Raw genomic sequence first — 24,887 nt, forward strand, 5'->3', positions numbered from 1 at the left:
AAATAGTAGTGATAGTCAAAAGGAAAATCTGAAAGAGTGTGTAGAAATGATGACAATAAACTAGTAAATGAAAAGAATGTTAATACATTGGTTGAAAAAAACATTGGATCAACATTTGATGGAAGAAACATGAAAGTAGATAAGATCAAACAAGTTGATGTGAGGTTGATTAGCAAGACAATTAGCTACAAAATGAACTACAAAACAAGAATTAACTCTATACCTACTTGATTCATCTATGCATCTTTCATGATTATTATAGGAAGAGATAGAGTTAACATGTGTGAGATTCTTATGTAGTGGATAGTTGACAACATAAAATGCAACATTCATATTTGAGTCTTTGTTAATGCATTTGTTCTGTCAAGTGATGAAAAAATTTCCTAGAATGCATGATTATGAATGGAACTCCAACATATGCACAATGGAATTGGTTACCCACTATTATAGAAAATAGCAAGAAGAAAGAAACATAGAAGATATTTCAAGAATGATGAAAATTTTCCAAGTAGAGATTAAATCGAGATTTAGAATTCCACCCGTTGTAGTAGAAAAATACAAGGATGAGATTTTTTTATGGTAGAGACACATGTAACTTGTATGGAAGTAGTTAAACAATGATTGAAAATCATTGACCCTATGGGATATGAGATGAAAGAGGAATTGATTGAAGGGTATGAGTAGACAAGTATTCAATCTAAGAAGGATGAAGAGTGTCACCTATGAAGATAAAGTAATAGAAGTGGAAATTTAGTTATACAACAAAGAAATTAAGAAGAAAGTAGACAAGAAAATAAATGAAATGTCGAAAGAAATTGGTATGAACAAGGAAGAATTCAAAGAATCTATGGGGATAGCAAAAGAGATGAAAAAAAATGAACAATCTAAGATTTTAATTGCAAAGGCATTAGCAATTGAAAGTGTATCTACTAAGAGAGTCACAGTTGTAGTTTTATCTATGTAGTCATCCATTTCACCCTATGTAGTAGTTGCACGATACAACCATATTTTGTCCCATCTCCACCAAATTATCCTAGTGAAGAGGAAGATGTTAGCATAGTGAAACCTAGCAACACAAGAAGGTTTGTGAGGTTAATTGAAGTAAAACAAGAGACAATAAAACCTCCTAAACACAAGTGGGTAAAATAAATTTCCATAGGTTCAGGAAATAGACATAAAACTATAGTTACGTATGTGGGCAAGTAAAAAAAGAAAGAAACTGAAACTGAGGAAGATAAATCACAAGAAAAAGTAACTAAAATAGAGGAAGAGATGAAAGAAAAAGAAAAACTTGAGGCTACAACTGAAAGTAGAAATAAATGGAATCCAAAGATAGAAAACATGAATTGTATGATCATTAAAGAGGGAAATTTAATGAAGTTGAATTTTTTTACCATTTATACGGTAGTTTTCAAAAATTGTAATTAGAACATTCAATAATCAAATAAATGATTTTGTTCAAGAAGAAGTTTGTAAATATTCATGGAAAAATTCCTAATGATTTATATGAAAGATTGAAAAATAGGAAAAAGAGAGTTAAGGAAGAAGATAAATTAAAAAGGGAGAGAGTTGTCATAAAACTATGTGAAATTGAGAATGAGGAATACTTTCAAAGGATTATGAAAAGTTTAGAACCATTATAGCGGAAAAAGAAAGAGAAATCATAATTCTATGAGGAAGATAATAAAGAATAGAGAAGGTAGTTGTTAAGGTTATGCTAGAGTTTAAAGATTCTTTGACAAAGGCACACATGAATTCATAAGATAAAATAATGTCTGATATACCCAAACCTAGTCAGGAAGAAGAGAGCATGAAGTTAGGGGGAGACGATCCTACAATTACTACTACTACTATAGCTACAACAAAGGATACATAGATGAAAGATGTAGAAGGTGACATAATTTCATAGATGCCTACATCAAAGACACCACAGATGACAATTGTAATTGACACAATGAACATTAAAAACACCAATATTATTGTTGATGAATCAAAAGATCCTTTTAAGGATTATGGACCTATTGTTGAAAATTTGGTTAGATACACAAGCTCTGGGGATGAACATAAGGAAGAAAAAGATGAGAAAGGAGACAAAAAGAAGGAAGGAGAAGAAAATAAGAATGAGAAGGAAGACCTAGCTACCTTAGCAGATGAGTTTAAGAGGGTTGATAAGAAGTTATAAAATAAATGGAAAATAATTTTTCAAGAGACTTCTCATTTCACACCATAATTGAGACATACCAAGATAGAGAAAGAGGAAGCAATCATGTAGCCAGTAGAGACATTGTTAGAAGGCACTAGAAAAAGAGAAGATGAAACAGATAAGATAGTGACAAAATAGGAAAGATAGAGCAAAGAACACAAGAACAATCAAAATTTGTAAATTGAGTTAGTCACTCCCACAAAGGCACCAAGTTCATAAATTCCTAGCATAAGCACACCAAAGACACCAAGGGAGTTATTCTTAGCTAACATGATGAATAATGCACCTTTGACTCCTATTGGTGATCCTGAGATTGATATATTCAACTAGATAGCAACACTTTCCACCAGTAAAGTTGTGGAGAAGACCAAAGGCATAAAGAGGACTCAAGAAGTTCTTGAAAGAGTGACAAAAAAATTGCAAGATATCATTTGAATAAAGGTCATTGAATTAGAACCAGAGAAAAAAATTGAAGAGGTGATAATTTTTTTTGACAATCAGTTCAACACTCTTGAGAAAATTTCATCTACTAAGGCATTAATAAAGCATGATGCAAAAAATTTTTATACTATATGTAAGAACATCATTGGAGACTTAGTGAGTCTTGACTCTTGCATTAAAGAGTTAAGAAGACACTTAACTGAGGGAAAGACCTTGTATGGACAGTGTGCCTTGTCATACAATTTATTTAATGATATCACTAAAGAGCTAAAAGGAAAACAAGAAGAGTTACAAAATATTGGAATTGAGTTATAGTCAGCCAATATGCAGATTGAAGATTTCAAAAGTAGAATTGGGAAGGTCAGTGATGGTATAAGTTTGATAGAGTTGATAAGAGAGAGGATAGTCAAGAGGTTTTCATTGTTGAGAGAATATCTCACTTTGAAAATCAATCATATTCATAAATAGCTGGATGAATGCCTTAAAGCTAAGACATTTTATCAGAAATTTGTATATTCAAACTTGAATGCAGTTGGAGTAGCATCCTATGGACTATGCACCCTTATTAGTATATCAAAAGTTGTCCAATACTCATGGGAAAGGGAATTCAAGAACTTAAAGACAAAATTTTCTAATTGCATTACACACATATCAAACTAGTCAGCATACAGGTGAGAAGGTAGATCCAAAATTTTGACTCGTATATAGTTTTTGACTCACCTTTGTCATTGATGTCAAAAGGGGAGTGATTGTGTATGGAATATTGTAAATGTTATATGTATGAAGAGGTATATGGCATAGTATAGTCAAAAGGGGACTAATATTGTAATAAGGAGATATACAAATATAAATATGGTATGTAAAATAGAAACTAGTCCACATTTTAAATTTTGTATGACATGTAAAGAACTTCACAAATTTTGAAATTTTGAGTTTTTGGGACTTAGCCAATTTTCCCATATGTTTCCATCAATGCCAAAGGGGGAGATCATTGGAAATTTGGCTAAGAGAAGAATACGAAAATGTATTTAGGTTGTCATTTATGGAAACATATTGCTTGTATAAAGTCAACATATTATGAAGATACAATTTTGGGTTGATAACTTAGAAAATTGTCTATCACATAATTTAATTGTAAGCACAAATATAGTTTTGGCTTGCAAAGTTCATAGACTGTGAATTGGAATGTGCACAATTGAGGGAAGAAAGAACAAGGTATAAAGATCATGCATGTGAGAGGGCGAGTCAGTATGAGCAATATAGGCAAAGATATCAAGGATTTAGTGATTGTAGGTTTGTGCTTGCAGAACATGACAAAGTTAAGAGAAGAGGTATTTTAAGGAATTATTTTTCTTAGAAAAACACTTACTTAACTAGGTAGGGACGACATTTTAGATGTTAACCCTAAGTGAGAAAAGTATATTTTTGTAATTTGGGACATGTGTAAAGACATGAAGGCTGACAAAACATAATAACTTGGTATAACAAAACTTCATATGTGAAGTTGTGCAGTATTTTTGTGATGCTTTTGTGATTGTAATGCTATTGTTTTATGATGCAAATTTGATGTTGAGAGAGGTAAGAGATGGTATATGTGAAGATTGTACATTGATCTACAAAGGTCAAATTAGATATTGAAGATATCAACATTGACAAGAGGTTTTTGTATCTATACCTTTTGTGTATAGAATATTATTGTATAATGTATGTTTGGGCACTGGGTTCATCTTGCATACATTTTGTATTTGTAATGATAACTCCTAATAGTGTTGAGGCTTCTAGCAAGGACCAAGACACTACATGACTGTAATAGACTCCTAACAGGGTCAAGATCTTTCACAAGATACTTTTTATTAGTGGATCATTTTGTGGGAACCATCCCCACTGGGGTTTTCCCTTGGCTAGGGTTTCCCTATTTAACAAATAATGGTGTTATGAGTAGCATTGTGTTACTGTTATGTATACTTTTTAGTATATCCACATGTGCATTTCTTAAGGTTATAAAAGATATCCATAGTTGGGAAAAAGTTTGTGAAATGTTGTTATTCACTCCCCCCCATCAACCCTCTCAATATTTTCTATTTCTAACAATTAGTTGCATTATTTATCATATCACTAAATTGTTACTCTTTAGAAATTGTAGCAAGAAACCTCTTAACGGAGTGGAGTTAATAGTCTTATTTGTAAATCCTTTTTAAGGTAACATTCCATTGAATGTTTATAAATCCTATAGAGAAGATCACTCAATTGAGGGGTGATAAGGTCTAGATGATCTTTGTTGTAAATCCCCTAATAGGGTCGCATTAACAATGTGTATGTAACCTTTAACTGGGTTGGATCCTAATTGAGCTCACTTTAAAAGAGTGAAGATTTCGGGTATTGGTCCCAGGTGGTTTTTTCCCTTAACAAGATTTCCATGTTAAATTATTTGTGTCAAAATGCATGGATGATTGTGTTACATGATTATTTAAGGTTTATTGTGTATTGTTGCAAATTGGTATATGAAGTATATAGGTAACAGTCAATTGCTCGGGTACTTGACATAAGCAGACAATTTACTTTTAAAGATTGAATTGAATATTATTATGAAGATTGAATCTAGTTACCAAGTTTATTTATTGAAAGTTTAAGCTGTTAAGTCACTCAAATTGAAAAAGGACACGAGGATAACTGATTTACCTAAAATTTAAAGAAAACATCTTTATTTTTATTTATTTCTTACAAGCATTAGTATCTTCCATGTAATTTTCTTCTATAGAGAACAAAGTGACCAAAACACATTTCTTACACATCTAATTTCACCACCAAACATAATAAAATTATATCTAACAATGCATCTCTTCCAACATCTCCAACCTAATCTAAATCCATAAACCCATTAAAAGTCACAAACTGTTAATCCCAAATATAAATAGAATGATAAAATAAAAATAAAAATTCAAGGTATCCTAGACGTATATGAAGGCCCTCTTAGTTGCATCCCAATACATACTCAACCATGATCAACCACATGTTGACTCATTACTAGTACTACTCAGAAGTCTAGTTTGGTGTTGAACATAAAATATGTATCAAGATAAAAAATAATACCAACATAAGTTACTTGAATAAAATAATCTCACTAATAGAACTTGGGCATTGTTGTACTAATAAATTATTCCCCATTAAATAGGAACACATAATAGATTATAATTTATCATATTGAAGCTATCTAGGTTCACATACTTTCTTTGGTCTAATGAAAGGTTTTTATTTGTATAAATTCACTTGATCTATACATTGATGATAAAACTAGGAGAACCCAATTCTTTCACATAAAGTCATATTGAAAGTTAAAGCTTTAATTTAAAATTATGTATTTATTGTTTTTTTTTTTTTTTTTTTTTTGTAATTGGTAATGGGGCAACTAGTGAAGCACTTGTTGTTATAACTTCTTAATAGAATGAAGTTACTCAACTGAAAAAATCCAAGTGGGATAAGAGGGTGATGACTATGAACAACATCACTAAAAAGACTTTCAAGTTTGCATCAATGATAATTGGTTACAAGGAATTCAAGTAGAATGAATAGTGTGTCATCCTCACAATATTCAAAATGGTAAAAGAAAATGGGGTTTGTGATCTTTGTGAAGCCATGAGAGAAAAAATGTGCCAAATCTCGAAGAAGATAAAGATTAGTAACTTAACCGCATTTATGTATGGTTAGGTGTTAATGAGATTGTATTTCTATTTTCAAATTTCTTCTCAGTGACCAACAAGGTGACTTGGGTATCAAGTACACCTACATTGGTTGAAATAAAGAAATGTATTGGGAAATAACTTTACAACAACTTTTTGGGTAAATTTCAAGAACTTTCAACAAACAAACATACCAAATAGAGAGAATTATATCAATAGTAGTAGAGGAATACACAGATTCAATATGCTTCATGGTTGATGCTAACACGTGTCTAATGGAAGTTGTTGAACCTGAACATCATGGGTGATGCCCATGGGGTATGAAGTAGAAGCTAATGTATTGATTGGTTATATTGATTATACACCATCACAACTAAGGGATGCCAAAACTCATAGTTTGGAATTTATGAGGAGAAAGATCAAGAAGTTTATAGATTGCTCAACAAATGGTAAATGAGGAAAAGGTCAAAAAGGAAGTTGAGGAGTTGTCTCAGAAGCTTGGGTTCACAAAGGAACAAATTGTTGAATGTAGAGAAAATGGTGTTGTAAAGGAAGCTAGTACATTAGACGTTGCATGCTCAAGAGGTAGAAGTACTCTCCTCTATCAGGATAACTAAACCAAGAGAAAAATAAGGAGCACAACTTCCAAGGAGAAGACCACTCCACTGGTGAAGGTACATATGTATGAAAGAAGATTAAAGGAGAAAGTTCAGAGAGACAAACAAAAGAAAGGAACCCAAATCAATTGAGACATGCATGAAGAGATGAAAGGAGAAAGTTAAAAGAGACACAGGTGCAAAAATCCAATGATATTGAATCAGATAAAGGGAAACACGAATTGAAGGCTGTGGGTAAAATGTCAAAGATGGTAAGATCCCCCACCAAATAGACAATTCAGGAAGAAATTAGTAAATATAATCCCATATAAATGATTGATAAGCAAGTTAAGATTTGGGTTATTCTTGCTAATGTAAAAATCTATCATGATATGTTCAAATATGATGAGAAAAGAAGGATAGAAGAAGTTATAGTACTTAGTACAAATATGTCATGTCAAGATTTTCTTGACATACAAGTATTGCCTTTATTGTATAATACTCCAAAAGCTAGGTGGAAGGAAACAATAAAGAAAGATAATGAGTTAACTGAATATGTGTTGAAGAAACTCCATCTAGAATTAAATCAAGAAGAAATGAAAGAGATTCTTGGTCATCTTAGATGTTACTTTAAAAAGAAGAAGAGGTTAACCAAACTACTATGTGGAGAAACAAGGTCAATACATGTTCAGACTAAAGAAACTATGAGACTTTTTATCAAACTAGATGAAGAAGAAAAGGAAGAAGAGGTACATGTTGTTGAATATGAACCATAGAAGAATGAAGAGGATCATCCTACAATCACTCATATTGACAAAGGTTGGAAGATTAGGAATGTGAAGATTACAGTTGATGATTTTAACCTTCATAATATTGATGATCAACTCCCAGAAGTTCCTGACATGGAAGAAATTGATCAAGTCATAACATAACTAAGCATTTAAGATACTTCATACCCCAACTAGTCAACAAACATAAGACACAAATCAAGTAGCTACCTGTAGACACCTAAATCCTTTAGAAAATAAAGTATTTTTATTTTCTGAAAAAATTCCTGATGACATCATCATTAATTAATTAATTAATTATTTTCCCTTACCCAACATAGATATGATTGTAGACCTTACAGCTAGACATGAAATTCTGTCCCTCATGGATGGATTTTCTGGGTATAATGAAATCAAGATTGCAGAAGAGGATCAGCATAAGACAACATTCACTACCCCTTGGGGAACCTTTTGCTACAACATGATGCCTTTTGGCCTAAAGAATGTTGGGGCTACCTATCAAAGAGCTATGACAGCCATTTTTCATGATCTCATCCATAGCATTTTGGAGGATTATGTGGATGATATCTTGGTCAAATCTCATACCTTCATGGATCATCTTGCTGACCTAGAGAAAGTCTTTGATAGGTTAGCCAAATATCATCTCATGCTAAATCCCAAGAAGTGTGTCTTTGGGGTCACATCTGGCAAGCTTCTAGGCTTTATAGTTTCTAAACGAGGTATAGAGATTGACCCCAAGAAGGTCAAGGCTATCTTAGACATGCCTCCTCCCCAAACACTACGACAACTTCGCTCTCTTCAGGGAAAACTTTAATCCGTCCGGCGCTTCATCTCCCAGCTTGCAGATAAGTGTACACCATTTGCACATTTACTGAAGAAGGATGAGAACTCCAAGTGGGATCCTTTATGTCAGCGTAGCTTCGATCAGCTCAAGCAGTATCTCACCAATCCCCCTATCTTGGTTCCACCAGTTCCTGGTCGTCCCCTGATTTTGTATATATCAGCAATGCTTACTGCTCTAGGGGCACTTCTAGTACAGCTCGATGACTACGGCAGAGAAAGAGCCATCTACTACATCAGTAGAACCCTATTTGGTTATGAAGTCAATTATACTCCTATGGAAAAAGCTTGTTTGGTAGTTTTTTTCTCAACTCAAAAGCTTCACCACTACATGCTAAGTCATACCATCCAACTAGATTCCAAGATCGACCCTCTCAAGTATATGCTCTCCAAAACAGCACTTACATGCCGTTTGGCCAAATGGGTTATGCTCCTTAGCGAATTTGACATCCAGTATGTGGACATAAAGGCAATCAAAGGGCAAGCTATAGCAGATCACCTAGCTGATGCGCCTCTAGTAGATACATATCCTTTGATCACAGAATTTCTAGATGAACATGTCTGTCTAATTGAAGAACAACCCTGATGGAAACTTTATTTTGATGGCTCACACACATCTCATGGATCAGGGGCAGGAATATTGTTGGTCACATCTCAAGGAGATTACATTCCAAAAGCCTTCAAGCTACAATTCCCTAGCACCAACAATATAGTTGAATATGAGGCTCTCAGAGCAGGATTAAAGATAGCTGCAAAATGGAATATTACTAAGTTACAAATCTTTGGTGATTCTCATCTCATCATCAAGCAAGCCCTAAATGAATATCAAACAAAAGATGAAAACCTATTACCCTACAAAGAGCTAGTTGATCAGCTAACCCAACATTTTACAAGGCTTCAGTTTACACAAGTGCCTCGAATACAGAACAAAGCAGCAGATGCTATGGCTACTATAGGCTCGCTCTTGGAAATTCCCCAAGCAGCTACACAGTATGAGTTTTTAGTTGAGCAACTCCTCACACCCGCCTATGCAAATGAGGATTCAAACCATGTTTTTATCTTGGTTTGTCCCCAATCCCCTTGGTACCATGAGATTCCCGCTTACCTTAACGATGGTATCATATCCCCTCATCTCACACGTACCCAATGCCAGAACCTCATCCGAAAATCATCCCGCTATGTTATCATAGCCAATACCCTATATCGTCAGGGTTATCATGATACTCTCTCTTGATGTTTAGATAAAAATGAGGCCGCGATGGCATTAAAAGAAGTACATTCTGGACTTTGCGGTGCCCACACAAGTGGTATTGTCCTAGCACGAAAAATCCTTAGAGCAGGCTACTATTGGCCTACCATTGAAGAAGACTCCTGTGACTTTTTCAGAAAGTGTCTCCCATGTCAGCAGCACACAAATCTTGTGCACGCTCCAGCATAGGATCTACAACCTATTGCACCACCTTGGCCTTTTGCTTGTTGGGGCCTTGATCTAGTTGGAACTTTCACACCTCTCTCATCTGATGGACATAAATGGATAATAATGATTACAGACTATTTTACTAAGTGGGTGGAAGCAATCCCCCTAGTCTCAACTACAAGAGTTCAGGTCTCCAAGTTCATCATGTAACACATTGTTTGCCGCTTCAGCATCCCATCTACCATCTTCATCGGCCACGGAGGTAACTTTGAAAATCTCAACATGGAAGAATTATGCACTTCCCTCCACATCCATCACCTCTTTTCTAGCCCATATTTTCCATAGGGTAACAGCCAAACAGAGGCAACTAGCAAAACCCTCCTCAAAATTCTAAAGAAAGTTGTCAATGATTCCGACCATGATTGACACTTACAAATAAATCCAGCCCTATGGGCCTATCAAACCTCCTTCCGTACATCCACAGGAACAACTCCATATTCCCTAGTCTATGGTGCCGAAGTGGTACTACCCATAGAGGTTGAACTTCCCTCCTTGCGTATATCTTTGCAGGGGCAAATATCAGATGAAGAATACAGAGTAGCTCAGCTCACCCAGCTAGATCTCTTAGACGAGAAGCGACAACAAGCCTATGATCATCTCACAGTCTATCAAACTCATCTCAAAAGGAATTTCAACAAGAAGGTTCTCCCACGACACTTTCAACCAGGCGACATGGTCCTCAAAGAAAATATGAAAGTCCAAGCTAATCATGAAAAGAAAGGCAAATTTGAACCTACATGGCTTGGTCCTTATGTTGTCACTACATCCTTTGGCTCCGGAGCCTATCAGCTATCTACACTGGAAGGAGAACTCTTGAATGATCCTACTAACATCATTCATCTCAAGAAGTTCTATGCTTGAAGATCCTTGGTATACCTAGCTTTTGAAAAATACAAAAAAATAGTAAAGAAAAATAAGCGTCCAATGGTGAAAACTTGGCAATTCAAGTGCTTTGATAGGTACTTTGGTTAAAACTTGGTAATTCAGGCACCTTGTGTACTAAAACTAATCCATTATCTATCACTATCCTATCCCTCATCCATTCATCCACCATCCCATAACACACTTGCTTGTTCCCTTGGTGTTCTAACCAAATATCCAAAATCTAATGAAGCTTGTAAATACCTCTTGTACATCATGTAAATCTTGTACCTCAGCTTGTAAATCTTGTACCCCAGTTTGTAAATCTTGTATCATCCCTTGTATCATAGCTTGTATATACAAATCTTGTCCAAAGCTTGTACCATATTCTAGCTTGTATTATATACCTAAGCTTGTATCCTAGTTTGTATCCTATCACATGCACACAAAGAACCCCATTTTCACTTAAGCTTTTCGCAAACCATCTACCTAACCGCCTATCAACTATTACAGACATCCCACCCTTCACAAACATTTCCATCTCACAAAAAACACAACATGAACAACCTTGTACATTTGTACCATATCTTGGTCTGTCAGCTTGTACATCCTCTTTAGCTTAGTACCATTGTATCTATCCAGCTTTCATGTTAGTTCCTCCTTGATCAGCATCTTGCACACATCGTACAACCCTTGGTTAGCTATTCCAATGCATCCTTTAGCTAGATCTCCTATCACCAAAGTGTTATCCTTCTTAGTTCAGCTTGCCAGACGCATCACTCATCCAGATCCATCAGTTTAGGTGCTCTCCCGTAGATCCTTGTAGGATATAGCTTTCCTCATGTCTGATCTTGGTCCGTTAGTACCTCGTCCCACCCATCTCATTGGCAAACGGTTCTCTTTTGAATTTTCGCTTTCTTTTGATTTGGAATCTTCCCTTTTGGATCTTGAAAAATCTTTTCCAAACAATCTTTTTATTCTCTCCTCAAGGTTGCCACAATCTTCCATATCATGGTATACCCCGAATGGGGCAATCTGAGCGTAAGGTCTTGATCAGGTCTTGATGTAGGAGCATCTTGCATGGGAAAAATTTATTAAAAAAAATAAAATAAAATTGTGGAGGAGAGAGAAAAGTGACAAAAATTAGAGGAGAAATAATTTTAAAAAATAAAAAAGGGGAAAAAGGAGAAAAGAAAGGAAAAGAGGATTTTTATTTTCGAGGTGCATAGGTGGCATAATAGAAAAAATAAAAAATAAATGGTTGTCATTCCATTTATCGAGGTGTGTGGGAAGAATTCTAAAAAGTTATGAATATTGTAGAAGGTTATGGAAGATGTAGAAGGTTGTGGAAGTTGTAGAAGGTTGTGGAGGAATTCTAGAAGGTTGTGGATAAGTCATGCATGGGGTGGTAAGTGCCTATTTAAGAAAGGCATATGAACATTTCTAAATCAAGCTCAAGGAGAAGCTTGAGGAGTGGAAGCTCAAGGAGAAGCTTAAGAAGTGGAAGCTTTGGAAGGAAAAGCTTGAATGTGTGAAAGTTGGAAGGTGAGAAATTTGGAAGGTGTGAAAGAGAAGGAGGAAGTGAAGAGTGAGTTTTCCTAAGTCTGTGGATAGAGCGCCGAATGTGAGGCAGTTTACAGTAGGATTTTGATGGAGTTGTGAGTGTAGACAAAGCACCGAATGTGAGGCAGTTTACACTTGGATCTTGGATAAGGTTGGAAAAGAGCTAGTGGTTGCGGTTTAGAAACAAGAAGGTTGCTTGGTGGCTTGCAAGCACAAGTTGAGATCTTGGAGGTTTCTAACAGAGTGTGGATCTGGACTAGCTTGAGTTTGGATTGGATCTTGAGAGATCTTGCAGAAATGTTAATGTAATTGGTATTGGATTTTCAAGTATAATAAAATTGTCTTCATATTGTTGCATTCTTGGTTGTGAGTTGGTAAGGGTGGTGTGGCCCTTCATTAGTGGTATCAGAGCGTATCTTCATCAGGTCTTTTGTTTGTTTTTCTTTTCTGCTTGTGGGTTACCCAGTGTCAGTTCCACGCTGCTTCCTCTGGGATTCATGTGTGATGCTGGGGCAATCCTTGCGTGTTTGTTTTGAGTCAGTCCGTCAGTCCTCTGGATAGTTGGTAAAAAGGCCTTGATGTTCTTGGTAACCTTGGCAATTAACCAACAGTCCTATAGAAAATCTAGTGCTCAACTACATGGTGGTTCTTCTCTTTGAAGTATCCCCCTGCTAAAAAAAAAAGCTTCAATGGTTTCCCTTCATGTCCATTATCCCCCATCCATATCCAGCATCTGTCTCTCCTACCCCAGCTTATGCATAAGTATCTCTTTGAATCAATCTGTACTTTTAGCTTTAGGGATCCACAATCCTAGTCTTAGGGATCCACCAATCCAATCAATCCACCAAGCCTCATCTTTCGAGCTCCACAATCCTAGTCCTAGGGATCTCCGAAACCCATCTTCCGCCAATCTGACTCTTTGAAATCCTGTTGCATCAGCTTTATCATCCCATCATCCATCTCCCTATCTTGGATTCCTTTTTATAATGCTCTGCTCCTTCATCCTCTGCAATCCCTGAGATCTTAAGCTTGCTTCCTCTTGTGCCTCTAATTCTCCCTTTATCATTCTCCCATAGTGAGAGTTTGAGCTAACTAAACCTCTTCTCTTAAGCCAATTTGAGTCTCCTTGCTCATCTCGGATTCTTGTACTTTTTCAAGAAGCTGTCGAGCCTCGCTTTCTCTCCCTGCCGCCTTCTTGAGGGGCAGTCCATTCTCTCCTCTTCTGGTCTAGCCTTGGGCATCTTATTTTCTTATCTTTGATGCCATGCCACTTGCTGCATCACATCAAATAGGTGCAAAATGTAGACACCTAAATCCTTTAGAAAATAAAGTATTTTTATTTTCTGAAAAAATTTCTGATGACATCATCATTTATTAATTAATTTATTTATTTTTATGCCATTAAATCCCTTTATCTTAATTAAAAATATTTAATTAAGGAATCCCTCCTAAAAATGTTTAAATCTTATTTAAACATTATTTCCTTATTTATTAATTATTTAATTAATAAATTGACCAAAAAATCCAAAATAAATAAAAAATTTATTTTTTGCCCAAAACTTGGCCAATTTCCTTAAGACCACTAACCTCTTCCAAAATCTTCTAATCCTTCTTTAATTTTGATTAAAGGCTAATCCCATCATTTTTTACCCCTAATCCCAACTCAAAATATTTAATTAAGATTAAATATTAATCCTCATGTTTATTAAAAAAGTTTTAATAAATATCTCCTCAACACAAATCCTTGAAATAAATAAAACTTTATTTATTTCCTAAAATATAATTTATCCTCATCCTAAGAAGTTGTAGACTCTTCTAGAAAGTCTTCATCCTCATCCTAGGAAGTTCTAGACTATTTTAGAAAGTCTTTATCCTCATCCAAAGTCTATACTCTTCTAGAAGATGTCTTTAAACCTAATCCTAATCCCCTCCTAACCTTGTCACATTCCCTAAACATGGGTTAAGACTTACTAACCCAAGCTAAAGTTAACAAATATCTCCTCCTTCACCCACCCTCATTAAATGCCATCCACTTGCCTATCCCTAAGCTAATCCTAAACCATCCTAATCCATCCTCTAATCATTTGCACAATCCTAAGCAAGCTTAAAACCTTCCTAATCAAGCCCAAGTCGAAATTCCTCTCATCTCCCTCAAAATATCCCAACCATAAAACTTTATGAAGCCCACTAGGCCATAAATGACTCTTCCAAGCCCTTTCATTTCTCTTACAAGCCATTATGAGGGTCTTCATGAAGATTTTATCCCTTGAGCCTCCTTTGTTGACTCATCCTTCCCCTTTCCTCCATCCTCTCACCCTGTGACATGTGTCACTCTCTGATTGGTTGTAAGGAAGCACAATCCATGTGCTCTCCTCTCATGCAATTTGAGCCCTCCATGAGCTTTTCCCCATCCTTGCATCTTAGCCCTCAATCCCTCAAGCCTCTTGCCTATAAATTGGATCCTTCCCCTTTGCAAAACAAGATAATCCATGAAGTAAAGTCATAATGTCATTTTAAGAAGCCATTTTACATCAAAACCATACACTCACACCCAAATTCCAACTCTATTTGAAGCCCTTTTTGAAGCATAAGCTTGAGCATACATCTTATCTATTTAGACAAAGCCACTCAACAAGAGAGTTTCTCATTGAGAGAGCCCATTAATGGCTCATATTCTCAACTAAGAGCTCATCTTAGTCTATCTTGAAGTTTATGAATTTTGTTTAGTTTGTAGAAGATTTATTTAAATTTGGTTTCTATTAGCATACTAACATTGCTCATATACATTTTGGCACGCTCGGTGGGACCCCACATGGGTCATCTTCATTAGCTTTTTTAGTCAAGTTTTGTATGTCATTTGCTAATTTTGGCTAATTTTGCTTATTTTTGTGATTGGTAGGATTGTATAAATTGGTTTTGTAGGTCCACATGAACATGAAGAAGACAAAGGAACTTATAGTCTATCTCATAGTGTTTGCAGATTTTTCAAGCTTATAGGTGGACAAAGCACTTGGAATTCTTCTTCCTCTTCTTGTCTATATTCTTCTTATTCCATCTACTACTTCTTCTTCTTCTTGTGGGAGATCTTGGCCATTTTTTTTTTTTAAGAAAGCAAAATCATACACACTTCTTTTTAGTGCTTAAAATGAACCCCCAAATCATACTTAAATCCATTAAAAACTAAAAATTTGCAAAAAAAAAAAAAAAATCTTTTACCAAGTGAAACTAAACCAATCCAATCATTTGCATCTTTGCAACATCAAAGTTTTAGATGCATTCATGCAAAGGTAGGAACACTTCATTTTTGAAAATTTAAAAGGAACTTCAAGTTTCCATTTCAAAAGGTTCAAAATCAACACTAAGTGCACACTAAAATCTAAATCAAATTCAAAGCATCAATCAAGGATAAAATGAACCTCATTTGCAAATATTTTAAAGTTCTTTTAAAAATCTCATGAAAACTAAGAGTCCTAAATGGTTGCCAAAATTGTCCTAAAAGCTTTGTTATTTGTTCTAAACAAATGTCTTGTTGCAAAATCTTGAATGTTTCTTAGGTTTTTCATGCATCAAAACAATCTAGGAATATCATTTTTGGGCTTAAAACATGCAAACTAGAAGACAAAATTTTGAATGAAAAGCAAAGTCCAAAGATGGGAAGTCATGGAGAGATGGGAAGGTGAAGATTGATGAGATCGACTTCCAGGTCAATGAAGGGGTCATCGCCGAGGTCATTAACTCTCCCAATCAGGGCCTAACATTCTATAGAGATAAGAAAATATTGCTGAATGAGGTGAAAGACTTTGCAAAGGATGCGAAGGAGATGAAGGATCTAGTAAAGACTAGTGCCTACTATGAGCCCACATCTATTAAGAAACTATGGAGGTTTGTCTTAAGGGCAATTATATCCTTCATTATGCTTGACACAAGGTTTGACAGGATTCAAACCCACCATTTTGTTATTCTAAACCATTTCAAGTATGAAACAAAAATTTCCATCCCCTTCTACCTATTTTTCTTTGCAAATAAGAGTATTATGGATTTTAAGAAGAAAGCATATGCTAATCATGCCTTCCATGAGGGTTTTCTATTACTCATATATGAGAATTTTAAAGCTCAAATTCGCGAAAGGGTTGTTGCTCAAAAGTTAGATTCTTCTAAGGAGACAGAGAGCTCTTACCTCCCATCGGATATGGAGGATAGTGTTGGTCTGCACTCAGATGACATAGAGGAGGTGGCTAAAATCATGAAGGATATGGGTAGGAAGAAGAAAAAGAAGCCAGGGAAAGGAATGTAGAGAAGGATAAAGCAGGAGGAAAAATCGAAGGAGTATAATGATGAGGAAGAGGGGATGGCCACAAATAAGGAGGGCAATGTGAGCAAGGAGGGCACCAGTAAAGCTCAAGTAAGTAGGAAGGATGACAACTCGGTCAAAAGGAAAAGGGGTGGAGAGAAGGATGTTGAGAAGGCACTTGTTAAGGGTAAGGAGAGCATTATTGAAGCTCTAGAAGAGAGAAAAGAGGAAGAGGGTTTGGCTAAAACCACTATTACTCTTGATGCTAAGGGAAGGAAAAATGCATGGAGGAACTTTCACACTAGCACTGCGAAAGTGGGTCTGGTTAGAGAACATATCCACCTGGATGTTTTGGAGGGAAGGGATGGCAAAATTCAGTTGGAAGAGCTCATTGACCTGGCTTTGGTGATTCATAGTGACAATGTGCAGGAAATGGTGATGAACTTCCTTAACAATGCCTGCAATATTTTGGTGGACAATTTCCAATCCATTAAATGGATTTTTCATGAGATTGAAGAGATAAAGTTAAGGATACAGGGGCGAGAAAGGCTGGAAGGGGGGAGGCATAGGAATGTTAGAATTAGCAAGTTGGATGCAAGGGTTTCTAAGGTTGAAAAAAGAGTGGAAAGGATGGAGATCTCTCTTCATAGCTCGGCTAACCAGAGCCTCAACTTAATAAAAGGTCTTAATGATAACATCATTCAACTACACGTGATGATGGAGGAAAGCAAAACGGGGAAGGAGGAAAAGGACAAAGAGGAAACCAGGGTAGCTGATGAGGCTGATTCTTTGCAGGGCGAGAGCCCGAGCAAAAGAAGGGGAGTGGATAAGAGGAAGAGGGAAGATGTCTCTCCGGATGAGAGCCAAGTGAAGACCAATGAGGTTGAGGCCATGAGAGAGATGAAGCTCAAGAAAGCGAAGCTGGCTAAAGAATTGGCACCCTAATCATTACTCCTGGTTTTTTTTTTTTTTCTGTACCTTGACTTTTGGCCATATATTTTTTTGTTTATGTTTGATAGCCGAGTATGGCCTATTGTTTTTTCTATTGCTTGATTGCTAAACATGAACTTTTCGTATTTTTTTGTAGTTAACTAGTGGGTTTCAGAAACCCCAATAAGAAACTTGTTTTACTTAATCAAAAACATATCTTATTGTAAAGCTTCCAAAAAGGCTTAACACTCTTAATCAAGTGAAACCCTAACTAGGTGGATTGTAATGCTCCTACAAGGCAACTTATTGCCACAGTAGCGAGATTTCATGGGTATTAATTCCCACCGGGATCTTTCCCTCTAACCAAGGATTTCCACATGAAGAATATTGGTGTCAAAGTGTTTCATGTGTGAATTTTTAAATTACTTTGCTATTACTTATTTATTTCATTTGCATGTCTCATATTGTGGAAGTTGGTTGTGAAATTAATAGATCTTTGGTCACACTGATTCACACCCCACCATGTTCTCAATGTCTCCTGATATTAACATTATAATATATCCCTAGGTAAATAATATGTCTTCCCATGTTGACATGTTTCATACTCCTTTGGCATTCTCCCCACTTTAGCATTGGCCCAATGAAAAACTTCTAAACATCCATAAGTGCAAGGTAAAAATATCTTGAGTATAGAATAATACCCTTTCTATGCATACCTTTTGATTGTTATCTATCTTGCTAATTATATGTGGCCAAACATGTAAAGTCTATTAAATGGTCTAGGATAGTTTTGTAAAACCAAATCAAAACATAGTGACCTCACTACTAAGTTTTACTATGCGATTGAAATATAGCGAATAGACAAAAACAAACTTGTACTAACAAAGTTGTACCAAATGTGTATCATTGAAAATTTGGGAGAGAATCAAGGTTCAAGATTCCAACATGATTTATGTTATAGGTATTAGGGATCTAGGTAGTCTAATCCCAAAAAATATAATTAGAAGGATGTGATCAAATGATTTGGCTTTGAAAAGTATTTGAGGATGATATGTACTCCATATAAGCATGTTGAGAAAGGTAAGCAAAAGTCTTGATCTTACTAAAAGATGAGACATTTAAATAAGTCAAAAATCAAATTTCAGAAGAACTGCTAAACTACTACTCAAATGAGGATTTGACAACCTTGATTGAAAAAAATACATAAAGAGAACACCCTAGTATAAATAGCAAGACACAATGATTCCTAGAGCCTTGACCCCAAAATGAATGAAATTATGAGAGCCAAACTTCAAGGAGAACACATTACACATGCCTACACAAGAAGATGTTGAAAATTCCAACTTTGAAAGAATAAAATACTTTAGTATGGAGGTGAACTTTAGGGGTCTAAAAATGTCTATTTAGAAATGGTATTAATGTTTTTCAAGATCTATAAGACCCTTCCACAATCTAATAGAAATCATGACCTCTTAGTAGTTTCACCTCTCAGTCATTGATAAGCTATTTGAATTTACAATTTGACTACTGATTTTTTTAAAAAAAAATTAAAATCTATAAACATAATTTATTTTTCTTTTTAAAATTAAAATCTATAAATATAATTTATTTTTATTTTTATGAAAAACAACATAGACAATTTAAGAACCCAATATCAAAGACTCATTCTTTATAAGCAATTCTTTATGAGCAATTCAACTTTAAACATAAATTTGAACTGTGTACTCATACTCAAATATCTTATAGAACTATTTGCTGACCGTCTTACCAACCATAATCCCTTGACCATTGTCTCAGAAATCATATCGCTTTAATGCTTGTCCATCCTTGTTTTTCAATATCTCTTGTTATCTTCCCAACACCATTCTTTCTCTGCAAATAGAAATTCAAATGGTCTTTTCTTTCCAAAATAGTGAATCCACGAACAGCTTGGCCTAACATTTTAGGGCAACGGTTTAGAGAATTTTTCAGAGGGGAGCTGTCATCTGTTATGTTTAGATATTGAACTGCTCCTTAATAAATTTATTGTAGCTGTTCGACTTTTAACAACTATTGTCGTCCAGTGTATCTACAGCCACTTGTTTGCTCTAGCTGATCTTACCAACATTTTGAAGACGGTGAGAATATAATTTTATTTTTAAATTTTGATTTGGGATTTTTTAACAGTATTTTTGGAGTTGTTAATAATTTCGTTGACATCAAGGCCGCTCTACCTGCCAAAAGCAACTCACCAAACCTGAGATACGAACAATGCAAGCATGTCAGTCAATAACGCCGGAATCTTATTTCCGTTGTGAGAAAAAACAAAATGCAAAAATCTATACCTGCAGATACTTCGGTCAAAACAGCGTCGGTGGAGCGTAAACGGAGTTCTGTAACATATGACGGGTATCTTCAACCCGGAACGTATTTGCTTAATTACACGCCGAAGGTTAAAATGAACGGCGTCCTGAACAGTCATCAATACCTTCGTTTGCATTTAAACATCTCGTATGGTCTGGAATGATTTGGTATTTTCTACCTATTTAGCAATAATAACTTTACCAATACCGTAAATTCGGCTTAACGATTCAATTATTCTCACAGAAGTGAAAAATCCTGACAGCGTGCAGGAAATGAAATTGAAAGTGAATATTATATACACTTTACAAACTTTAATTTTAATTTAAAGTTCTCTTTTCTGTCAGCGGAATGGTTTAGCATCTCTGATTATCGATCTACCGATGCAATTCGCTAGGCTGTGATATTTGAGGGTTTGTACCAGTTAACTCCCTTCCTGTGACCAAACCCTAAGCTGAAAAATGAAAAGACCGCGAGCTCCGTTCTGCTTGCTCATTGCAGCTATGGCAATTTCCTCGACCGAGAAAAGCGTGAGTTGTGTAAACTGGGCTCCGACCCGGCCCTCAGGAAACGACTGCGACTTCCGCCCTGGTCATATGGCGGAGCCTGCTCTGCTGCGGGCGGAACTCTGCTCTCCTTCGTACCTGGTGAGATGAGGGGCGTATGAGCGCAGAGAGTGCTTTCTTCATCCATTCTCCTCCTTCCACGCTGCCGATCCTCACGAGCGAGTTCTTCATGGCCGATCTGCGCATATGCAGCTGAGAATTTGAAGAAGCGGAGGAAGAAGGTGGGGAATTCCTGTGAAGCTTACAACGGAAGGCGCCTGGATGAGTGCTGGGCGAGCAGAGGCACATCTTCCTCTCCGAAGAAGACGGAACAGCTGGCCGATGCCCGGCGATGAGCGGAGCCGAACGGATCGGCGAGCGATCCTGCAGATTCCTCTTTGGAGACACAGATCTGGCTAGGTCGAAATTGAGTACAGGAGAAGAATTGTAAAGATTAGTGGAGAAGGAATGGCGTGTGGGAGAGAGGGAGCGTTGGAGGGAAAGGGGGAGAACAGGGGCGCTGGATCGACCCTTGGCAGAGGCCATTCTGTTTGTATTTGCTTGATTGCCTTTGGTGTCAAACCGAGGGTAGATCGGTGCCTCAATTTATAGGCCATTCGAAAGCAGGGGGCGGATGCTAGATTTTTCAATTGCGGGGTCCAGTAATACAGCTATCCGCCACCTCTTCCTTTGTTTTATTCGTTCCCTCATTCGCAAGTTACCCACAGTAACCGCCTAACCGCCTGCCCTTTTTTGAACGTCTATTGCGGTGAGGGCCCCACATATGGTGGCCTCTCGAAGTTTCGGACGGCGTCCATTGGAAAAGAGACCACAGTTTTGGCGATGCTTCCAGCTGAATAACCACCTTGTAGACATAAATGAGGATGGTGTCTTGTTCAAGCAACCTGTTCATTGTTTAAAAAAAAAAAATTAAAATAATGCACATATTACAAAAGAAAATTACGAGGACAGCAAAGGCTGTTATAGAAATATAAACAGCTGTCACATGATTGAATTCATAAGAAGACATGAAGTAGACAATGAGTCAGAATTAATTAACTAGTATTTATATCTATAAGAGGTTAAAGGGATAAGCTTATAGAGTATTTCATCATTAAAAATACAACATTTCTAATGAGAATTTGTTAAAAGTACAACAATAAGCAAATATTTATCAGTGTAACTTTATATATATTAATATTAGTATAGAAAAGTTTTGATTGTTATATCTAATGAGAAGATACAAAAGAAATATCTGGGAAATTCAAACATAATATATTGAAAGCAATCACGGAGTTGAGAGTAATTTTTTTGTATTATTTGTAATAATGGAGCACCACCATTCACTTTAAAGAAAATATTGTCAGTCTACATGAGGATCATCATGATGAAGAGAGCCAAAAGAGTTATTATTCATTTGACTCTCTTCATCTTGATGACAGATCATCGAGTTTGATATGAGATTTTGATGCTAAAGTCTTGATTTCCCCCCCCCCCCCCCCCCCCCCAAAAACTACTATATCTTAACTTCAATTCCTTTGCATATTTGACAGCTAGAACTTTATTCTACTTTTGATATATTTATTAAAATATATTAGAGTTGAGGCTCTATTAGACACATGTTAGGGATTCCAACTTAATGTAACCACTTGCCTTAACTTTCCAATTGTTGTTTGAAGTCAAATGGAGTAATTCCACATGCACCAAACATTGAATATTTTACTTGAAATAATAAATGTGATATATTTCAATCTTAGGGGGTAAGTTCTTCTAGTATGTTAGGTGTTCCTAATAGTGTCATTTAGAAAACATATCGAGGAGTTGAGTCCAATCATGTTTACATACATTTATCATAGACAAACTTTAGAGTAGTTTGTGATGCACATCTTTAACCACGTAAAGCATTAAGTCAAACAAAAGTACATGCATAAAATTTTAATCATCATGTTATATTGTTGGATGCATATCCTCCATAGCCTTAGGAGGTGAAAATGTAGGCATCCATAGAATCAAGTATGTATGCAACTCAAAATATTTATATATATTTTATATCTTTGATGTTTGGGTTTTATTAAAATTCATTTATTTCAAATCGAATAGTCCATGTTTTCTCTTAATCGGGTAGAAAGTAAGGAATCATTTCCTTCTTGATTACATCAATGTTTGTCTCTTAGATTATTTCATTTAAATTAATTATTTGATTTCCGATGCATTATGTTTGTTTTTGTGTCTCTCACCATGAACACATTTTTGGTTCTTGTATATAGATCTCACTTATGCAAAGGCTTAAGTTCCTCATAGTAATGGAGCACATGAAGATATGAAAAAGTGCTTTGTAGGTTGGTGTGTTGATTTCATGAACAATGTAGGTAATAAATGATGAAGTAGTTCATGTTTATTTAGAAATTAATTACCCAAACTATTGGTATGTAGAATAGCTTCGTACAAGAGAAGGAAAATGATGAAGATTTACTCACCTCTATTGGAGTCCCTTCTTGCACTCTAATCAGGGTTTGAGTGGATTCAGATATGTCACCTGACACATTAGATAGAAGAAAGACATTACTAGTTATTCATGATATTTTTTGAGTGGTAAAATGTAATATTCATATTATTTAAATAAATATTGAATTTTTTGAAACAATATTTTTTAAATAATAATAAGAGACAAATAATTATATATGAGTTGAATGAGGTGAATTAATACATAATAGATTTATTTGTAATTTTTAATTTATTTAAGAATTTTATGATTATATTTAACTTGAAGTTTGCAATAATATTTTAACTTTTTAATAATTATTAATATTATTTATATATGATTAATTATATATTTAGGTATATATTAATTAATATTTCATTTATAAAACTAATAATTGTGTCTCAACTAGTTACATAATAAGTAAGGGTTTATGTAATGGTTAGTATCATAGTTAAAGCTAAATAAAATGAAGTTGTAGTAGAAATTATATTTTAGTGTTTACAATTAAGATTATAGTTATAGTTAAGATTACATCATAGCTAGATTTAAGATTGTCATAGAATTATGACGTTGTTTAAGATTAGTATTATGCCAAAATAAATAGACTAACTTTTTAAATTGACAATTCAAATCTCTTCATATTAAGCTATTAAATATGTAATATTACAACATTTCATAAAATGATATAACTTATTTAATATTAATTTTATCATAGTTAGTCTGACATATTGTATGAAATTATTTTAAAACATGAACATTAATATACTTATACACTTATATTGTTTTTGATCAAGAAAAACAAGTTTTACAGGGATCTTGAAACCCAAAAGTTTTTACAAAAAAGCTGGCAGCATAATATTAAATATAATTTAGACCCAATACTTCTACCCACATAAGGCCAAAACAAAAGATAGGCCAACAACCATAAAGGAAAAGCCAATAGACCCAACTGAAAAAAGGACAGGACAAGAAATAAAACCCTTACTATTCAATCTTCCTATCAATTTCCTACATGGTTTCAGTTGCTTCATTAGCACTCTGGATCTCCACGATCATGCACTCGTACTTCAGATCTGTAGAACGTTCTACTGGGCCCTTGGTCACATTCATTTCCCCCTTAGTTTGCTTGGAATCCTCGTTGACCCTTTCATCCTTTTCCCCACCAATGCCGACATTTTTCAACAATTCGCCTAGATTGTTGATGTTCTCATTTAGAGTGTTCAGAGTGGTGATCACCTGATTAGCAAGATTTTGGTTTGATATCTCCATCATTTGCACCCTTTTCTCGACCTTGGAAAGATGATCCTCCTGATCGGCTAGAAAACCCTGGTCGCTGCTCTTCCTTTGGCCTTCCTCTTGGCACTTTTTCTCCTTAAGTTCTTCAATCTCATGGAACAACCACTTAATTGAGTAGAAGTTGTCTATCATACTATTTTTGGCATTATTGAGTAGGTTGAGCCCTATCTCCCTTGCATTGTCCGAAATTTCTACCAAAGTTGGGTCTATGAGTTCCTCGAAATGAAGTTTTCCCTCCTTGTCTTTGAGAACTTCAGGATTCATTGTCTCTTTGATGATCCCCATCTTTGCCATTTTGGTATTGAAGTTTCTCCATGACCTCCTCCTATCTCAATTGTCTCATCACTTCTCCTTTCCAAAGACATATCCTCCTCAACCTTCCTCTTCTTAGGATTCCCAGGCAGAATAGTAATGTCCTCCTCCTTCTTCTCATCCTCCGAATCCATTTCCTCCTCATCATCATTATACTCATCCTCCCTCTATTCCATAGGATTAGGTGTTAATCCTCTGGGACTCTTCCTACATGGAACATTACTAGTGGAAGGAGAAAATCCCCC

At 35.5% G+C, this 24,887-nt stretch overlaps 1 protein-coding gene and 1 long non-coding RNA gene across 3 annotated transcripts; both read right to left on the bottom strand.

The window, feature by feature from the left end:
* Positions 1-19,431: 19,431 nt before the first annotated feature.
* Positions 19,432-20,146, bottom strand: LOC149556708 (uncharacterized). Of its 2 annotated transcripts, none has more exons than XR_016364756.1 (2): positions 20,002-20,146; positions 19,432-19,903 (listed from the first exon to the last, which is right to left on the bottom strand). It is a non-coding gene; the product is annotated as an uncharacterized LOC149556708 (long non-coding RNA). The 2 variants fall into 2 exon arrangements; XR_016364755.1 differs by having other exon boundaries at positions 19,992-20,146.
* A 110-nt stretch (positions 20,147-20,256) lies between these two features.
* LOC149556709 (uncharacterized) lies at positions 20,257-21,130 on the bottom strand. The gene has a single exon (XM_089831177.1). The coding sequence runs from the start codon at positions 21,096-21,098 to the stop codon at positions 20,571-20,573; it is 528 nt and encodes a 175-aa protein (XP_089687303.1). The 5' UTR covers positions 21,099-21,130; the 3' UTR covers positions 20,257-20,570.
* Between the last annotated feature and the right edge of the window lie 3,757 nt (positions 21,131-24,887).

Source organism: Cupressus sempervirens, chromosome 5 (genome assembly GCF_028749045.1).
Source record: "Cupressus sempervirens isolate cs-2001-9-10 chromosome 5, ASM2874904v1, whole genome shotgun sequence".
Taxonomy (NCBI): domain Eukaryota; kingdom Viridiplantae; phylum Streptophyta; class Pinopsida; order Cupressales; family Cupressaceae; genus Cupressus; species Cupressus sempervirens.